Here is a 19,527-nt window from a genome sequence, read left to right as displayed (position 1 = left end):
ATTTAATAAGGTTGCTCTGGAGTTTTTCTTTAAAACTTTAACTCTTAAGTTTAACTTAAATTTTTAAAATGCTTTAAGCTTTAAGAATTCTCTTTGAAATTTTTGTACCTGTCTCTGTAATGATTTAAAGTGGATGTCAGTTTTGATTGGTTTGAAGTATAACCATCCTTATTTAATACAGTTTATTGGGGAACAACTCACTGTAGCCCCCAAATTCTGACAGTAGCCATAATTACTATGAAATTTTCCACTTAAACATTGATGGACATGAATAGAAATTATATTAGGGATTTCCCTCATCATCCAGTGGTTAAAGAATCTGCCTTCCAATGCAGATTGTACTCGGGTTCAACCCTTGTCTGGGAAGTAAGATCCCACATGCCTCAGGGCGACAGAGCATGCGGGCTCAATAGTGGTGACACGCTCGGGTCCACAAGCCACAGCTAAAAGAGCCCGAGCACTGCCACGAAAGATCCCTCATGCCACGACTAAGGCCTGGTGCAACAAAGAAGAAATAAAATAATTAATTAAAAAAGAGTATTGAGTAGACAGTTGCAAAATAAGAAAATTCTGAAGATGAAGTACAATGAGAGAGATCTTATTCTTACCGTCATAAGACAAATATGAACACATGGTAATTAATATGGTAGATTCATGGTACAAGGATGCACAGAACAATGGAAGCAAACATGCCTCAGAAACAGACATTAGTTTGTAGAAAAATACAGTATTCAAGAAGGAAAATTGTAGATATCAGTAAGGGAAAACCTTATCTAAAAATTAGTTTGGACTCTTGCTTCATTTAAAAAATTAAGTTCAATTAATTTTATTAATTAAATGAGGCAGGTTAAGGAGTGAAATGTAGGAAAATGAGCAAATGGATTTTAACAGAGCATAACTTCCTAAAAAGAAAAGGACAATAGATCTGAATATCTAAAGCTTTACATTTCAGTACTTCAGACATAAATTCTCTATATTTAAAATGCAAACAAGAAAAAGGAAAAGTTATTTGAACCACATATAAAAAGTCAAGGTCCTTAACATTTTCTGACATATGAAACTAGACCAAAACACAAAAATATGAAGACTCCAAAGAGGGATAAAGGAAATGAATTAAATGGACAAAGGAGACATTTGGGAGGGAGGAGGGAGGAGGGTTCAGGATGGGGAACACATGTATACCTGTGATAGATTCATTTTGATATTTCGCAAAACTAATACAATTATGTAACGTTTAAAAATAAAATAAAATAAAAAAAAATACAATTAAAAAAATAACAAAATTGAGAAAATTCTGAAACCATAGTTATGAGACCTAAGTTAAATTATACACTGATGTAATTTCAAAGATATAAATATTTTTGTTAAACAGGAAGAATAAAAATAGCTAAACATTAAATACTAGGAAAAGACTGATTGTAAGAGAAGTTGAAAGAAGCACATAATAGTGTAAAGGAAGATCAATTATAAAAGGAGATGGAATGCAGTTGAGCGGATGAAAGGAAAATCTTTGAATAAAGTAATAGATTGTAGAAAGAAGAAAGAAAAATGCAAAAATGGAATTTTTCTAAGAAGCTATACCAAAGGGCTATATAGAGGTCTGAGGTTTTCAAAGTAATGAAACACCATTTATGATGCATGATTTTCTAAGAAAATGAAAACTATTAAATGAACCAAGAAAAAAAGTAGAAAAGCAAATAAATACTTACCTATGAGTGATTTACAAAGTAATGGAAATATCAGAGTTTACTTAGTTGTTACTCTTGCTGTTTAGTTGGTAAGTCGTGTCTGACCCCATGGACTGCAGCAAGCCGGCTTCCATGTCCTTCATCATCTCCCAGAGTTTGCTCAGATTCATGTCCATTGAGTCAGTGATGCTATCTAGCTCATCTGTCGCCCCCTTCTCCCCCTGCCCTCAGTCTTTCCAAGCATTTGAAAATGACTGAGGGAAATATGAAACTCTTTCAAACTTTTAAAACGAAACAATTCTCATACCATCTAATTTGGCCCAAATAGTGGAAAATTAATCAGTTCATACTATCCAGCTATTATTATTCTGTTGCCAATCTGACAACTTTTACCAAGAGGAAAAAATAAAACTATGACAGCAAATATACTAGCAATCCATACTCAAAAGATTGGTCTGCCAGGATGTGTAAAGGTTTATCCTAGGAATGCAAGAAGGGTTTAAAATTAGATATTCTATTAACATAATAAATTACTTCATAACAAATAGGAAAAATTCATATGGTTGCTCAATATAAGATAAAAATGTATTCATTATCATTTGAAACACATTTTTGATAAAGTTCTTAGAAACTCATTGATAACTGACATAAGAAAAGTTCATCTTCCATCTGTATCTACTTAAAAAATATGGACAGTCTTATTAAATCTGGAAAATGAAAAGGATGCTAGAATCATCCATGTTATTTAGTAAGATTGTCTAAGATTTAGCTCTTGTAATAAATCATAAGGTTAGAGCTTAGAGGATTCAAAATCATCATTTGTAAACTATGTGTCTACCTCTAAAATAAAATGAGACTACTAAAGACTGAGAGTTCATTAAAGTCTTAAGAATACCAAAGAAACAACTCCTCTGTATAAATGATAAACAGAATATGTGATGAAAAACCACAGTCAGAGATCTGTATAAAATATAAAATATGTAAGAATAAACCTCAAACAAAAATATATGGAACCTGTATTACACAAACTACAAAATATTGCTGAGATAAAAAGAACATTTTAATATATTTATAAAATTTTGTCAAAAGGCAAAGTTCTTCCCAAATATATGTATAGGTAAAATGCAACCTATTCAATAGCCCAAAAGAGATTTTCTTTTTTCTCCTTCTTGGAACTGGGGAGTGATTCCAGGATTCATCTGGGAGAATGTGCAGGCAAAACTCACTAAAATAAGATTGAAAGGGAAGTGTAATAAAGAATAGTAAAAAAGGAAGTAGTTCTGCTGGGTTTTTAAATATATACTAAATTGCAAAAATGAAGAGTATGTAAGAACTGCCATCAGATCAGTGGGACATAATAGATTCCCAAACTTATGAGTTTCATATATTATTAAGGAAGCATCATAGCTCAGTTGAGAAGATAAGATTTATTCAACTGATAATATAGTAAAATTGGCTCGCTCCTTGGGAAAAAGCAAAATGAATCAAAATGAAGTTTTCATATGTCTTTAATACACACCAGACACCAATGTAAATACTTTATAGTTTTAAGATATAAATTAAAAGTAAAACCATTAAAAGCTAGAAGAGAGTATAGTTAATATATGTAGAGTAAATATTAATCCATTTCAGAATTTATTAAACATAAAAGCAATGGGAAAAGATTCTCCATTACATTAGAATAGATTAAATTGCCAGTGCAGGAGACATGGTTCAGTCCCTGGGTCAGGAAGATCCCCTGGAGAAGGAAATGACAGCCCACTACCAGTATTCTTGCCTGGGAAATCCCTTGGACAGAGCCTGGTGGGCTCCAGCCATGGGATCACAAAGAGACAGACACGACTTAGCAACGAAACAACAATAATATAAAAATTCAAAATGCCATAAACAAACAATAAGAAAGAATATTAGCAGGGAATAAAATCTTGATATGAGAGCTAAAAGGTTAATTTTCTTAATTTATAAACAACTGTCCTGAAATAAAGGATTTAAAGTCCCATATGTTGTTTATATTTGAACCACAAATTTGGCTCTGACAGTCCTCTTGATCAAAGCAGAACAGGAAATCTGGACTGTCATCTGGTACATTTGTTCTTTTTTGTTCAGTCACTAAGTCGTGTCCAGCACTTTGCGACCCCATGGACTACAGCACACCAGGCTTCTATGTGTAAAAATAAAGGAACATAGCAATTCTCAGGAAAGAATTACTTCTGTTCACAGAGAGGTTTGAAAGCAGTCATTTCAGGGAGAAGGCATGATTGTAGAATGTTTGGGGGGCACACAGGTTCTGCCATTTACCTGTTGGTAACGTCAGGAAAGTTAACTACGAGAATTACTATTATGCCCCAGTGCTCTTTGGAGAAGGAAATGGCAACCCATTCCAGTACTCTTGTCTGGAAAATCCCATGGACGGAGGAGCCTGTAGGCTACAGTCCATGGGGTTGCGAAGAGTCGGACATGACTGAGCAACTTCACTTTCACTTTCACTTTCATGCATTGGAGAAGGAAATGGCAACCCACTCCAGTGTTCTTGCCTGGAGAACCCCAGGGACAGAGGAGCCTGGTGGGCTGCTGTCTACGGGGTCGCACAGAGTCAGACACTACTGAAGCGACTTAGCAGCAGCAGCAACCAGTGCTCTTGTTTGTAAGTGAAAATAATAACACTAGTCGTTCCTGCATAGGATTAAATGAGTCTATCCATGTAAAGCACTTAGAATAATGCCTGGCACATAGTAGACACTGGATAAACTTAGTGATTATCACATGGGAAATACAGACTAAAGATGCTGGTGGTGCTACCAGTAGAATCACTACTACAATAAGCAAACATATACATGGGTTCATGTGCGTATACACACATATCTTGTATTAAGTCCTCATCTGATTTTCCATTCTATCTCCATTCTACCTAATTCACCTGCTATTCTTCTTCATTTCTGAAAATAACATCATTAAGAGTCTGGGCCCTAATATAACACAGTGATTCTAGGGACAGTATAAAAACTTTTCTCAAAATCTGCTTGCTTAAAGATGCCACCATAAGCTCATAAAAATGGAAACTGACTGTTGAATCGCCACTTACCCCATGAAAGATAGAATCTAATTCACTATTTTACACTTCAGCGCCATAATGTAATGTTCTGCAAACTGAAGATTCTCTACGCAAATGATAAAAGTCACAGTCAGCATTGATTTAAATACTAGTTAGAAATCTTTTAAAGATTTGATATACTGGTAGAAAACATGAGGTAACTAAAGAGATGTGTGTGTGTGCTTAGTCACTTCAGTCATATCTGACTCTTTGTGACTCTGTGGGCTCCACTGTGCCAGGGGCCTCTGTCCATGGATTCTCCAGGCAAGAATACCAGAGTGGGTGACTATTTCCTTCTCCAGGGGATCTTCCCGATCCAGGGATCGAACCCCTGTCACATCTGCCTGCAGTGGCAGGCAGGTTCTTCACGACTAGAACTACCTGGTTGAGCATAATTAACAATAACAATGTTTGTTCCGTGTCATATGCAGACGTCTGCATGCAGACCAATTGTATTTTTCTTGAGTAAAGTGACTCTGTGGCATTTTGTAATTTGTGAGAATGTAAATAATATCTTCTTGCTCTCCTGCAATAGAACGCTACTGTGCCACCTTCCAGAAGCCCAAAGGTGTTACCCTGTCACCTCCCAACTGTGGCAGGCATCCAGCCAAACCTGGCACGATCTGTCAGCTAAGTTGCCGCCAAGGATTCATTTTATCAGGGGGCAGAGAAGAAGTGAGGTGTACCACCTCTGGAAAATGGAGTGCCAAAGTTCAGACAGCTGCTTGTAAAGGTAGGTCCCCACGTGGGTCAAATTGAAAACCAAATTCTGTATAATGACGTGTTATTGCAGTGTCGGACTATCCTTTGCAACTTTTGGTGCATACCTATGGTAAAAGCGTAGATGTCACCCCGATATATGCTATGAAGATTTTGGCTTTAGGATGGTGAATTTACAAAAATCCAGTACCACATGCCAGGCAATGATAGAAAAAAATAGAAAACTAGGGATGATATTAGGGCCAGAAATCAGGTAAGTTTTCCAATGGGAATTGAAAATCTTTGAAGAATTTCTGACTCCTATTAAGCAAGTGAGATTAAATTAATTTTTTTTTGAAAAAAGCAAGTCATCAGCACTTTAAAACCTGCATCTCGGTACATTCACAAGAGAACATTGCCACCTTCCTTACAGCAAGAGCAGACTGCTATGAAAAAGGAGGTATGGAGAGCAAGAAAACGTTCTTAGAAGTAAAAATATAAATCTCTCTAAAAGAAGGACGAAACAGCGGAGTGGAGGTTGTTGAAAAGAGTATTAGTGATTTGAAGAAGCAAATTGAGAATTCCTTCAGAAGGGAGAACTGCTAAACAAGGAACTTGAGTATCCCAGTGGATCAAGTTCAAAAGATACAAGTTAAGAGATATACCCAGGAGAAATTGAGGAACACCAGTGCCCTTTAATAAGGAGCTCCAGAAGCATAGAGAGGAAAAGGGATGGAGGGGAAGAATTTTCCTACCAGCAGAAGAAAGTTTCCCTGAGCTACAGAAAGGCTTGAACTTTTAGATCGAAAATAACCTCGGACCTTGTTGGTTTTCTATTTTATATAGTTATATTTGTTAATCTCAAGCCTCTAATTTGTCCCTCCCCAACCCCCAACAGTACGGCCCTGCTGTATAGCTCAGAGAACTACATCCAATATCTTATAATAACCTATAATGGAAAAGAATCTGAAAAAGAATGTATGTATGTATCACTGAATCACTTTGCTATATACCTGAAACTAGCACAGCATTGTAAATCAGCTGTACCTCAATAAAAAATAAAAAGTACCATTATCAGAGGAAAAGAGTTTGTTTATCCATATGCACTAAACACTGAATAATGTGAGTCGAAAAGCTGAGTATTGGGCAGGCATATTTTCACTACTTTGTGAAATTTTTAAGATCCAAAGTGAAAGTGAAGTCGCTCAGTTGTGTCCGACTTTTTGTGACCCCATGGACTGTATAGCCTACCAGGCTTCTCCGTTCATGGGATTCTCCAGGCAAGAGTACTGGAGTGGGTTGCCATTTCCTGCTCCAGGGGATCTTCCTGACCCAGCGATCGAACCCATGTCTCCTGCATTGCAGGCAGACGCTTTATTGTCTGAGCCACCAGTAGGGCCAAAGGTAAGGAGAAAATCTGAAGTTTCCAGAGAGAAAAGAGGAACTTCACAAAGGAAACAAGATTCAGACTCACACTACACTACGCTTTTCCTTTGCAACTCTAAATGCCAGAAGGCTGTTGTACATATCAGTGTCTCTTTTGCTGTCTCGTATACAGGGTTATTGTCCATATATATATGTGTTAGTATACTGTATTGATGTTTTTCTTTCTGGCTGGGAGAGGGTGGGATGATTTGGGAGAATGGCATTGAAACATGAGTAATACCATAAAGGAAACGAGTCACCAGTCCAGGTTCGATGAACGATATTGGATGCTTGGGGCTGGCGCACTGGGATGACTCAGAGGGATGGTACGGGGAGGGAGGAGAGTTCAGGATGGGGAACATGTGTATACCTGTGGCAGATTCATGTTGATATATGACAAAACCAACACAATATTGTAAAGTTAAAAAAATAAAAAAATAAATAAATGCCAGAAGGAAATGTAGCAGTGTGCTAAGAATACAAAGGGAGAGTGCATATAAACTTGAAATTCCAAGTTCATTCACACTATTATTCAAGTCTAAAGGAAAAATGAAATGCTTCTTTAGATTTTAAAAGTCGATATGCTCATGCACCTTTGTGGGGGGAAGTTGTCTACATAGTAGCCCCTCTGAGAAAGGGAAAATATAAATTGAATAAAACTTTTAAGAAACAAGAAAGTGAGATGCAGATTAATCTGGATATATTCAGCTGCAAGTTGCAGAAGACTTAATATAACTGAAGAGAATTTATTATATAATAAGAACTTAGCTCTACAGTGACTGTTGCAGCTATGTGGAATGTTACCACATCTAATGCAGTATCTGTACTGCAAAGTTTCACACTGCAAAAAATATCTTTGCCTTTAATTTGTTGTTTGCTTTGACAGGACATTTTAGCATATTAATTAATGCTACTTGACAGTCTGTTTTCAAGTGCAGTCCCTTCCTACCATACTCAGCATTCATTTTTTTCTGTTTATTTCATTCCAAAAGTATTTGTCAAGTTCATATTATATTCCAGGTACTATATAATACAATGAAATAAGAAATCATGACATTCAAAGAACTTCAGTTATTTGCAGGGAGGAAATTCAGTTTAAAAATGGCAAGGTGCATTATGGCTAGGAAGGACAGAGGGCAATCAGAAGTTGTGCAGTGAGCACCTAAAATGGACCAATGGGTGAGAAAAGCTTCCTCGGGAGCTTGTGTCTAAGCTGAGAATTACAGGACAAGTAGAGGTTACCTGCCTCAAGGAAGAAGAGAGCATTGATTCAGACAAATAAAAGAGCATGAACAAAGGCCCAGGTATAAGAAGGATCATGATGCTCTTGTGGGACATCTGGTGTGGAGACTGAGTTCTGATTGGGGATCTGTAAGTGAAGAGGCTAAGAGAGAAGCAGGTACCAGTTCAGGAAGAACTTTGGAAGCCATGCTGAAGTACGTTAGAAATCCTCTATGATTAGATTAGAATTAAAAATATTTCTTACCTGTCTCTTGTGGCCTTCCTTGATGGCTCAGATGGTAAAGAATCTGCCTGTCAATGCAGGAAACGTGGGTCGATCCCTGGGTGAGAAAGATCTCCTAGAGAAGGAAATGTCAATCCACTCCATTATTCATGCCTGAGAAATCCCATGGAGAGAAGCCTGCCAGGCTACGGTCCATGGGGTCACAAAAGAGTCAAACTACTTAGCTACTGAGCATGCATGCCCTAGTCTCTTAAATGACTTAGAATTATATCACTGCATCAGTAAGTTAACTGCTGTGTGAATTTTCTGAATTAGATGTGGAAGCTCCTCAGATCAACTGTCCTGCAGACATAGAGGCTGAGACCCAGGAACAGCAAGACTCTGCTAATATCACTTGGCAAATCCCAACAGCTAAAGACAACTCTGGAGAAAAGGTAAGGTTTGAGCAAATATTTGTATCCTTTTTCAAATGGTGCTATTGAAAACTTTCCAGTACTCTAATGATTGTACTGTCTCTAGCTGTACTCTACTCATAAATGCAAATGCCCCATCTGATAACAGAATGATCAGCCTTGAATTTTTCATTAGAAATCTCAGATGAAAATCTCTAAAAACAGAAACTTTTCATTCCGTGGATTTTTTGTGTTGTGTATCCTCTAAGATTACTTGGCTAAAAATTCTTGGCCCTTTACTATGCTCTGAAGATCTTTTAAGAAAAAGAAAGATGGGAAATCAATCTTAGTTCCTATTTATAAACATATCTTTTAAAATATGATCCTGAAATGATAGTCTAAAGAAGATAACAGTGTTTCTTACTTTGCTTTCAAAAACCAGCATTATTCAAAACACAGTATTTTAGTATTTGCATACAAGAGCTTGAGATAATTATCCATCAGATATTAGAAAAGGAATTAGGAATTTAACACCCTCTGCAGTCTGTACTTGTAGTATTCACATACATGAACATGCTCTTAAACAGTATAGAGTTTTCACACCTGTATGTAAACATGTATGTAAGTAGGGCCATTCAAGGGTACAACAAGCAACACAGTATGTTCTGATAATTGTGTTGAATATACTTAACAATAAAGATAACTTTTTATAGTGTATCATTTAATAGAACTATCACTCTGTATCTGTATTCAGATCAGATCAGATCACATCAGTCGCTCAGTCGTGTCCGACTCTTTGCGACCCCATGAATCACAGCACGCCAGGCCTCCCTATCCATCACCAACTCCCGGAGTTCACTGAGACTCACGTCCATCGAGTATCTGTATTACATCTCCAGAACTTATAAGTGGAAATTTGTACCTTTGTCCACTTTCTCTCATTTTGACCACCCCCAGACCTGTCTTCTGGCAACCACCATACTGTTCTCTGTATCTGTAGTTCTTTTTTTTTTTTCCTCCACTTGTAAGAAAGATCATATGGTATTTAGGTAACCAAACTCAACTTCTAAGTCTGATTTAAATGTGATTTCCAGGCTTCTAGGACTTACTGTTCTGTAGGTGATGTGTGCATTGCATGCTGCCTAAGAGGCCTATGAAAATATATATGATCATCGTCAACATGGTCATTGTCATCAAACACTAAGAAGAGTGCAGGGACATACTTTAGGATCCATGAGAATTTAGACTAAATGAAGTACCTGTGTGTTGAAATATTTTTTAAAAATACAATTTTTTTTAAATTGTATTTTTAAAATATTTCTCAAAAGGTAAACAGCAAACTAGAGAAAAATGCTTTGAATTTCTCAAATGTTAGAATGTTTATTACATATTAATGTAAGTTTATCTTTATCACATAATTTTCAAATGGACTAAGTGCAAACATACGATTCAAAAAGAGAAGAATACATCTATCTCATGCAGTCGTGTGAGAATTTAATCTTACCATGAGACAGTAAGAAATTGGAAATTAAAACGATGACCTGATGCCATATTTTTGATTTATCAAAAAATAATGATATTTAACATAGATCAGAGAACTCTGAATGGGAACTTCGATACTGGTCCTATCAAATACTAACAGTGGGGATGCAAATTTTTACCAAAATCTGGGAAATAAATTTTGTATTACCTATGAGTAAAATTTTAATGAATTTGAGGTTAATCTATTCCTAGGAAGAATAGGACATAATAAAAATATTTTTTAGTGTCTGTGCAAAACCATTTTTCCTAGTGCTGCTTATACCAGTCAAGTTTGGGACCAATTTAAATGTCCTTGAATAGATTTTCTTTAAAAAAAAGTACCATATACTTATTTCCTAAGTTATAAAGATATTTAACAGTCATAAGTTTTCAGAAAATATGTAAGAGCCTAAAAAATGTTCTAAGATATTGTGTTTAATAAATAAGGAACAACATTTCATATCTATCCGAACTCTATAAACTGCCTACGTAGAATAACCTAGAAAGGAATACACCAAAGGCTATGCCTGATTTTTTTTTTTCCTTTTTACTATATGTAAAATATTGTGTCATTTTTAACTTCACTTTGCTAATTATATATTATAAACCAAAAAGTAATAAAAGTACTATTAATGTTAACTTTAACTTTCCAAATATTTGGAAATTTCTTTCCAAAAGGTATCAATCCACGTTCATCCAGCTTTTACCCCACCTTATCTTTTCCCAATTGGAGATGTTGCTGTCACATACACGGCAACTGACCCATCCAGCAACCAAGCCAGCTGCACCTTCCATATCAAGGTTATTGGTAAGTCTTCAGATTACTTTGGTAAATTTGTGAAAATAATCCAGAACCCCCAAAAGCTTTGCCTCTTCTTTATCTTCAACAACTTCATTTTCACTGATTCTTCCTTCTGTCATTGAAGCAGCTTCCTCTTTGAAACCTATGTATCCTTTCTTCTGAAGTTGCTCAGTCATGTGTGACTCTTTGTGACCCCATGGACTGTAGCCTACCAGGCTTCTCTGTCCATGGGATTCTCCAGGCAAGAATACTGGAGTGGGTTGCCATTTCCTTCTCCACGTACCCCTTAACGATCACTATATCCCTGATTCCTTTCTATCTGAGCCTTTTGAAAATTCCCCAGTTGCCATATCTTTTGGCTTAACTGCCATTTATTCTTAAAGTCGCTCAATTCTGGCTTCTGTCTCCTCTACTCATAGAAATCAAGGTCACCAGGTAATCTCTAGAGTTAATCCTACTGCACACTTTTTAGCTTATTTTATATAATGTTTCCATAGATTTTACATTGTTGACAATGTTCTCTTTATCAAAACTGCCTCCTTTCCTATCTTCTTGGACACCGGTCTTTCTTGTTTCTTTCCCCCATTATTCTCATTTTTTCCCTCCTTGATTGCTTTTTTAGGTTTCTCTTCCTTAGACCAACTCTCAAATGTGGATCATCCCCAGGATTCCAGCCTTGACCCTCTTTCTTTCTCTCTAGTTTTCCCAGTAATTTTGCTAACTGATAACTCCTGGATTTCTGTCTCCAGCTCAGATTTCTCTTCTGAATTTCAAATTTGTATATAAAACTTCCTACTGAACTTTCCCATGTGAATGCCCCACAGGCATTTCACATTCACTCAAACTTCAGATATTTCTTAGCTCAGAAAACAGAGTGAAGACCTAGTTACCAGACAAGAAATCTGGAAGTCATTCTTGACTCCTCTCCCTCTGTCACCAACATCCAATAAGTTATCAGGTTCTACTGGTTTCATCTACTTAATATCTCTGAAATCTGTCTCCATCTCTCCATCCTCACACCCCACTGCTATAGATCAGTCCTTTTTAATTTCATTTTCTTGACCTGGTTTACTCCATCATCTCCTAACTGGTGTTTGTACTTTCAGTCAATTCAATATTCAGTAGATACTAGATGGTACTCGGAAATGGCAACCCACTCCAGTACTCTTGCCTGGAAAATCCCATGGATGGAGGAGCCTGGTAGTCTACAGTCCATGGGGTCGCAAAGAGTTGGACACAACTGAGCGACTTCACTTTCACTTTCACTCTCCAGGCAAGAATACTGAAGTGGGTAGGCATTCCATTCCCCAGAGGATCTTCCCAACCCAGGGATCGAACTCAAGTCTCTTGCATTGCAGGCAGATTCTTTACCATCTGAATCACCAGGGAAGCCCAGATAGATAGCCACCAATAAGACTTAATATGTGGGGAATATATGAATGAGGTGGTCTGTAGTGCTCAAAAGTACAGACTGTGAACACAAACTGCTTGACTCCAGAGCCATCTCTCCTACTTAAGACAGAGTGGCCACTTCTCTGTGATTATTTCTTCATCCAGAAATAGAATTAATAAATATATTACCTCATAGGGTTATTGTGAGGTTTTTAATTTGTTAAGATATACAAACTACTTGAAGTAGCGCCTGACACTTTCAGTTCAGTTCAGTCATTCAAGTCATGTCCGACTCTTTGCAACCCCATGAACCGCAGCATGCCAGGCCTCCCTGTCCATCACCAACTCCCGGAGTTCAATGAGACTCACGCCCATCGAGTCGGTCATGCCATCCAGCCATCTCATCCTCTGTTGTCCCCTTCTCCTCCTGCCCCCAATCCCTCCCAGCATCAGTGTCTTTTCCAGTGAGTCAACTCTTCGCATCAGGTGGCCAAAGTATTAGAGTTTCAGCTTCAACATCAGTCCTTCCAGTGAACACCCAGGACTGATCTCCTTTAGGATGGACTGGTTGGATCTCCTTGCAGTCCAAGGGACTCTCAAGAGTCTTCTCCAACACCTCAGTTCAAAAGCATCAATTTCTTTGGCGCTTAGCTTTCGTTATAGTCCAACTCTCATATCTATACATGACTACTGGAAAAACCATAGCCTTGACTAGACGGACCTTTGTTGACAAAGTGATGTCTCTGCTTTTTAACATGCTGTCTAGGTTGGTCATAACTTTCCTTCCAAGGAGTAAGCATCTTTTAATTTCATGGCTGTAATCACCATCTGCAGTGATTTTGGAGCCCAACAAAATATAGTCTTCCACTGTTTCCCCATCCATTTCCCTTGAAGTGATGGGACCAGATGCCATGATCTTAGTTTTCTGAATGTTGAGCTTTAAACCAACATTTGCACTCTCCTCTTTCACTTTCATCAAGAGGCTCTTTAGTTCTTCTTCACTTTCTGCCATAAGGGTGGTGTCATCTGCATATCTGAGGTTATTGATATTTCTCCCAGCAATCTTGATTCCAGCTGGTGCTTCTTCCAGCCCAGCGTTTCTCATGATGTACTCTGCATATAAGTTGAAAAAGCAGTATGACAATATACAGCCTTCATGTACTCCTTTTCCCATTTGAAACCAGTCTGTTGTTCCATGTCCAGTTCTAACTGTTGCTTCCTGACCTGCATTAAGCTCTATGTAAATATACTAACATTTTGCTCTTTTGGTTTCATATATATGTTTAGTGTTTATTTTAAAATTCAGTACATTGAATTCATTTTAAGAATTTTACATAACCTCTTGAAATGTGTATCAAACTGGCTTCTTACCCTAGAAATGATAAGTTTTGGTGAAAGTAAATAAACTGACTTACATAAAAATCTATGTTTATGTTCTAGTGCTTAGTTGTCTTTAATTGCCTTTTGAATGTTTTAAACATGAACATCACCTGTCACATGAAAAATATGTTGGATTTATTTTTATGGTGCCGTGATTTTAAACATGGACCTGTGAGTCAAGAGTTTGCCACGTTTTCATTTTTCACAATGAAGGGTCAGCGTGGTGAAATGTAAAAAGTATACTCACGTGTCTAGCTAGATACTAGCTGACTTTTCAAATTCTGAAAGAGAGCAAGGAAATGGCAGGGAGGAGGGAACGGAAGAAGGGGAGGTAAAGAGACCAGAAAGGCAGGAGGAGAGGGAGACGGAAAACAGTCCAAAGCCTACATTTTCTTGTTTTCCTCAGATGACAGAGTGTTGGTGTCTTAATGATAGATGAGAGGAGTAGGAATGCTTTTGCTTCACATTCCACAGAATGCTGCCTCATGTGCTTTGAAATGGACTTTCTTTTTCTGGAGATGCTGCATCTGCTGGGACCCCCAGCTATTTGACACTCAGTGGCCTCTGAGGACTGCTCTCTCTCATCCCCAAACTTCAGTTTTTAAATGTTTGGCTAAAATCAGATAACTTTAGAAAATCTTGGAACTATTTCATTTGCACTTTCTTTGGGGAGCATAGTAAGTACTGTTAGATTATAAATTTAACTATGCGTTGGCTTGATTCCGAATTCTCAAAGTGCACTGGCCTCCTACAAGCATTCCTTCATTCTTTTCTTTATGCAACAACTTTTTCGGAGCATCTGTTGTGGGCCAGGTGCTGTGCTATGGCCATGGAGACTTGTGAGCCAAAGAGGCTCCATCGCTGGTTGACAGAGTTCGCAGCCTAAGAAAGCAGTAAATCAAAGATCCTACACTAAGAAAATGCAAATACTAGGAAAAGAGAAAAACTGAATATTCACAAGACTTAGCATCAAACAGAAATCTGTATATTCTTATAGGTACAGCTCATTTCATTTCAGGATATGTGTTTCCATATACATAGATACTATATCATTCTAGTCTTGATGCCTGTGACTGTAATTTACCGGTTTACTGACCTCAGGCAAGTCTCGTAAATTTGCCTGGTTTGAGACTCTTTACCTATATAATAAGAAGATTACTGTTCATCCAGGCTCCCTCAAAGACGTGTTATTACAGATAGAAGGACATTTTGTATATGTAAAAATCAACAGTTCTGTGAAAATATCCTCCTTTACTACTTCTTGGTTGTACTTTACTGACTTCCTCAAATTCCACCGCATTCCACCCGAGTGTGAAACCTGGCTCACCCGCACCCCCTCAAACCCTTCCTTCAATGTAGATTACAGTGCCCAGCAACAGACTCACAGATCTTTCATTTCTACCGTGGTTTTCACCCCCTCTTCATTGCAGCCCCGTATTCCCGTGTCCACACCCTGTTCGTTGTCTTTACCTGGAATTGATCAACCTAGGCATCTTAGACCCCAAAGTCCCACCTGTGGATGTAATCTCCTGGCCTTCCAGCAATATCACATCCTCACTTTTTTTCTGACAAGGGTTCGTGTAATCAAAACTATGGTTTTCCCTGTAGTCATATACAGATGTAAGAGTTGGACCATAAAAAGACCGAGTGCAGAAGAATTGACGCTTTCGAACTATGGTACTGGAGAAGACTCTTGAGAGTCCCTGGACACCAAACCAGTCCTCAGCCCTGGATATTCATTGGAACGATTGACGCTGAAGCTGAAGCTCTAATACTTTGGCCACCTGATGCAAAGAGTTGACTCATGGGAAAAGAGCCTGATGCTGGGAAAGATTGAGAGCAGCAGTGTAACAGAGGATGAGATGGTTGGATGGCACCACCGACTCAATGGACATGAGTTTGAGCAAACTTTGGGAGATAGTGAACACCAGGGAACCCTGATATGCTATAGCCCATGGGGTCGCAAAGAGTCAGACATGACGAGAAACTTAACAGTGACAACGACACTTAAATGTCTTACATATTCTGCAGCATGACTCAGATCTCTGCCCGTTGGTCTTCCATGCAGCATCTGTCAGCCCTTCAGTTAAGAGGAGGTTCATTCAAGAGATCCCTGTGAAAGCATTGCCTTGGTCATTTCATGCCTTCTCATTATCTGGGAATGTTTACTTCACTTCTGGGTGGATCAGCTCAACTGCCACTGGCGAAACTCACAAATTAAATGCTCCCAAATTTACCGTTTCTGCTGCTGTGTTCATGGTGGTTTTAGCAATCTGGTATTTCTTCAACAAGTAGAGTGAAGCATAGTAAGAATCAGCTTTTTCTTGTGATGTTGAGATCAGGGATGAAACATGCATGAGTGCTCAGTTGTGTGGAACTGTTTGCAACCCCAAGGACTATAGCCTACCAGGCTCCTCTGTCCATGGGATTATCCTGGCAAGAATATTGGCGTTGGTTGCCATTTCCTCCTCCAGGGGTCTTCCTGACCTAGGGATTGAACCCACATCTCTTACAGTTCCTGCACTGGCAGGTGGATTCTTTACCACGTCATCATCAAAGGGATCCCAGGGCCAGCCTTGTGTCAAGGTTCTCCGCCTGCACAAGTAGACTTCTGTTCTCTCTTGCAACCCTCCTCATCAGTTTTGAACATCAGTTGTGACTTCATCCTCTGATTTCATGTTTTTTAGATGTAGAGCCACCTAGCATAGACTGGTGCAGGTCCCCACCTCCTGTCCAGGTCTCTGAGAAGGAGCATGCTGTGACCTGGGATGAGCCTCAGTTTTCAGACAACTCAGGTGAGAATGCGGATATCTTCTCATCAACATGTTACCACCAAATACAAAGCTTGTAAAAAGATAAAAGAGAAATAAAAAGCAAATTACATCTAAATATAGTAGCATGGATAATTACATAAGATGTTTTAATGCTAGGATAATTCTATATATTTTAACATTGTTAATCTTACCTGTCCATGGCTTTTCATTCATTATTCAGTGGGGATTTATTAAACTTGTACAGTGTATTTTATTTGAAAGTGTGCTAGTAAATTCATTGAGCCTCTAAGCTTCCTTTATCCTAGAGACATAAGCTATGCATCCTATGGCAAGTCTAATGCAGTTCTATGTATTCATACTCAGTTCTTAAACATTTGCCAAAAATGTTATAAAAGCTCATGGGAAAACAGAAAAAAGTGAGCAAATATAGCTGAAGTTCACTTTAAAGTTTTCACAAACACCCTGAAAACAAGAATGCAAGTGAAATAGATTTCTTAATTAAATTTCCAGTATTCACAGAGACTGACCTAGTAAAGGAAAATAATCTACTTAGCAAGAATGCCTTCATTTAATGAGGCTTTTGAGTCAACTATTTCTATAGTTTAGTGTAAGATTTTATAGTTTATTTTCTGTTAGCAGCCCAGTTAGTACCAGTAGAATGTTCAGCTGGTTTGTATAAAGAGTAAATGAAAATTCAAATCACATAAAGTGACTGCACACAATAACCCCCAGATTGGAGTCCTCCTTTCTCCTTCTCTCCTTTTTAGGGGCCATGTTGACCATCACCAGAAGCCATACACCAGGAGACCTGTTCCCTCAAGGGGAGACGATAGTGCGGTATACAGCCACTGACCCCTCAGGCAATAACAGAACATGTGACATCCACATTGTCGTAAAAGGTATACTCTGCATAAGCCTCCGAAATCCAGCTGACACTTGAGATGTGTAATCACTATTGCACTCTCCTTTGTGATAGAAAATAGGCTATGAACACAGCTGTTTAAAGTTAGAATACTGACGGATTATATTGAGGTTTCCAGTTATTACTTCACTTCATGGTAAATACACGTGCTTTCTTCCGAGCTAGTCTGTAACCACTTATTAATATTTTCTCTAAAGTTACAAAGTATTGTTGTCATGATTCTATTTTGAATGCTTGAGGAGACAGATTCCGAAAATTTGTTGCTATGTAATGTTATTTGGTTTTCCTTTTTATTAAAAAATGCCGAAAATAACACTTGCACGTCAGAAGTACTTTTAGCTTTTCATAACATATGCACAGTTATGCACATGTAATTAATTGCACATTGGTACAGCTTTTTAGCTGTACCCACCTAGGAATCGAAAAGCAGAAATTGCAGCAGCCTCACACTATGGATTTATTGTGAAAGTTTTTCTAGGAGTAGGGGTGGACAGGAGGAATCCTTTTCAAAATTCAGCTTAGACACTTAGATTTTAATTTATATTTTAATACCACTGTATATGAATAATTCAATTTTTTTACACAGGTTCCCCCTGTGAAGTTCCATTTACACCTGTAAATGGGGATTTTGTATGTACTCAAGATAGTACTGGTGTTAACTGCTCATTAAGTTGCTTAGAGGGCTATGATTTCACAGAAGGATCTACTGACAAGTATTATTGTGCTTATGAAGATGGTATCTGGAAACCACCATATTCCACTGAATGGCCAGACTGTGCTAGTAAGTTCTAAATTTTTCTGGGCTTCTTTAGTATGTGTGAATATGTGTTCGACTATCTATATGTGTAAATTTCTTAACATTAAAGAGGAAAATTGCCTTACTACAGGGTTTAGATTTGGTAAGTAGAAAATAGTGCCATGAATTTGAAGTGTTTATAGATAGGAGAAATGTCCATCCCTCAATTTAAAATATTAGCCCAGAATCTTATTGCTGATTGGATTGCTGTAGGATAAGACTCAGTTTATGGGAAAACCATCTTGGCCCCTTCATTATTATTCACCAGAATTGTCAGAAGAGTCAGCATGTCATTCTTGAGCTGTGAACTTGAACTAAAGTATAGTCTGATGTCTGGAGAAGAACTTATATTTAAAGTAAGAGCATGATGCAGTCGGATCAGTTTTAGAAGTGATTTAGAGGTATTCTGTAATCTTGTGTATTATTCTAAAAATAATCCAATGTCTTCATCTTGTGTATTAAAATAAATAAATTTTTAAAAAATAAATAAACTGACAAAGAATTAAAATAATAATAATAATCTCTGGAGTGAATCTTTGGTCCCCTACTATAGATGAAGTTTAAATGCCAGTGTCTTACAAAGTAAAACCCACTTACTTGAGCTGTATTGTTCCTAAATTTGGTAAATATAAGTGATATTACTTACCTCTATCAAAGATTTAGACCGTAGGATTTTAATGTTGATATTGTTAGGAGACTGTGAATATTTTGAGACTTCTTGCTGAGTCTTAACTTCTAAACTTCTGATCCAAGGAAAAGTTTATCTCTGTGAAATTACACTTTTAAGAAATATAATTTCACATACCATTCAGAAATTTTTTAGTGTCTATTGATTGAAAATATAATATAAACATAGGTATTATAAACTTATATTGTATCTTTGCAACCAGAATTTTTCAAAGATTCCCAGGAATATAATGAAAAAAATGTTTTTATCTCTTTCTCCCTTAAATGTTCACTTGGTCATATAATTGGAAGGTAAAGAATAATATATGAAAGCAAATATATCACCAGGTAACTGGGTACACGGCTGCTTGGCTGGTGGTTTATTATGATCGATTAATGCCTGGAAACATTCCTTAACTATCAACTTTTGTTTTTATAACAATCCCGCAAACCATGTCGGGATGAAAATACCAATTTAATTCCACAGAAATTAAATTTGTGTTTTGAAAACACT

General features: G+C 37.5%; 1 protein-coding gene across 1 annotated transcript in view; it reads left to right on the top strand.

Annotated features, from left to right (window-relative positions):
* Nucleotides 1–19,527, top strand: part of SVEP1 (sushi, von Willebrand factor type A, EGF and pentraxin domain containing 1) — a gene marked incomplete at its 5' end in the record, with an annotated part of 208,166 nt that overhangs the window by 80,611 nt on the left and 108,028 nt on the right. The window contains 6 exons of the mRNA XM_010843623.1: nucleotides 5,315–5,512; nucleotides 8,684–8,802; nucleotides 10,960–11,089; nucleotides 16,543–16,650; nucleotides 17,397–17,528; nucleotides 18,138–18,332. Coding sequence (XP_010841925.1) covers nucleotides 5,315–5,512; nucleotides 8,684–8,802; nucleotides 10,960–11,089; nucleotides 16,543–16,650; nucleotides 17,397–17,528; nucleotides 18,138–18,332 — 882 coding nt within the window. The remainder of the gene's footprint in view (nucleotides 1–5,314; nucleotides 5,513–8,683; nucleotides 8,803–10,959; nucleotides 11,090–16,542; nucleotides 16,651–17,396; nucleotides 17,529–18,137; nucleotides 18,333–19,527) is intronic.

This window comes from Bison bison, unplaced genomic scaffold, assembly GCF_000754665.1.
Source record: "Bison bison bison isolate TAMUID 2011002044 unplaced genomic scaffold, Bison_UMD1.0 scf7180017864183, whole genome shotgun sequence".
NCBI classification, from domain to species: domain Eukaryota; kingdom Metazoa; phylum Chordata; class Mammalia; order Artiodactyla; family Bovidae; genus Bison; species Bison bison.
This window is presented reverse-complemented; position numbering and strand designations above follow the sequence as displayed.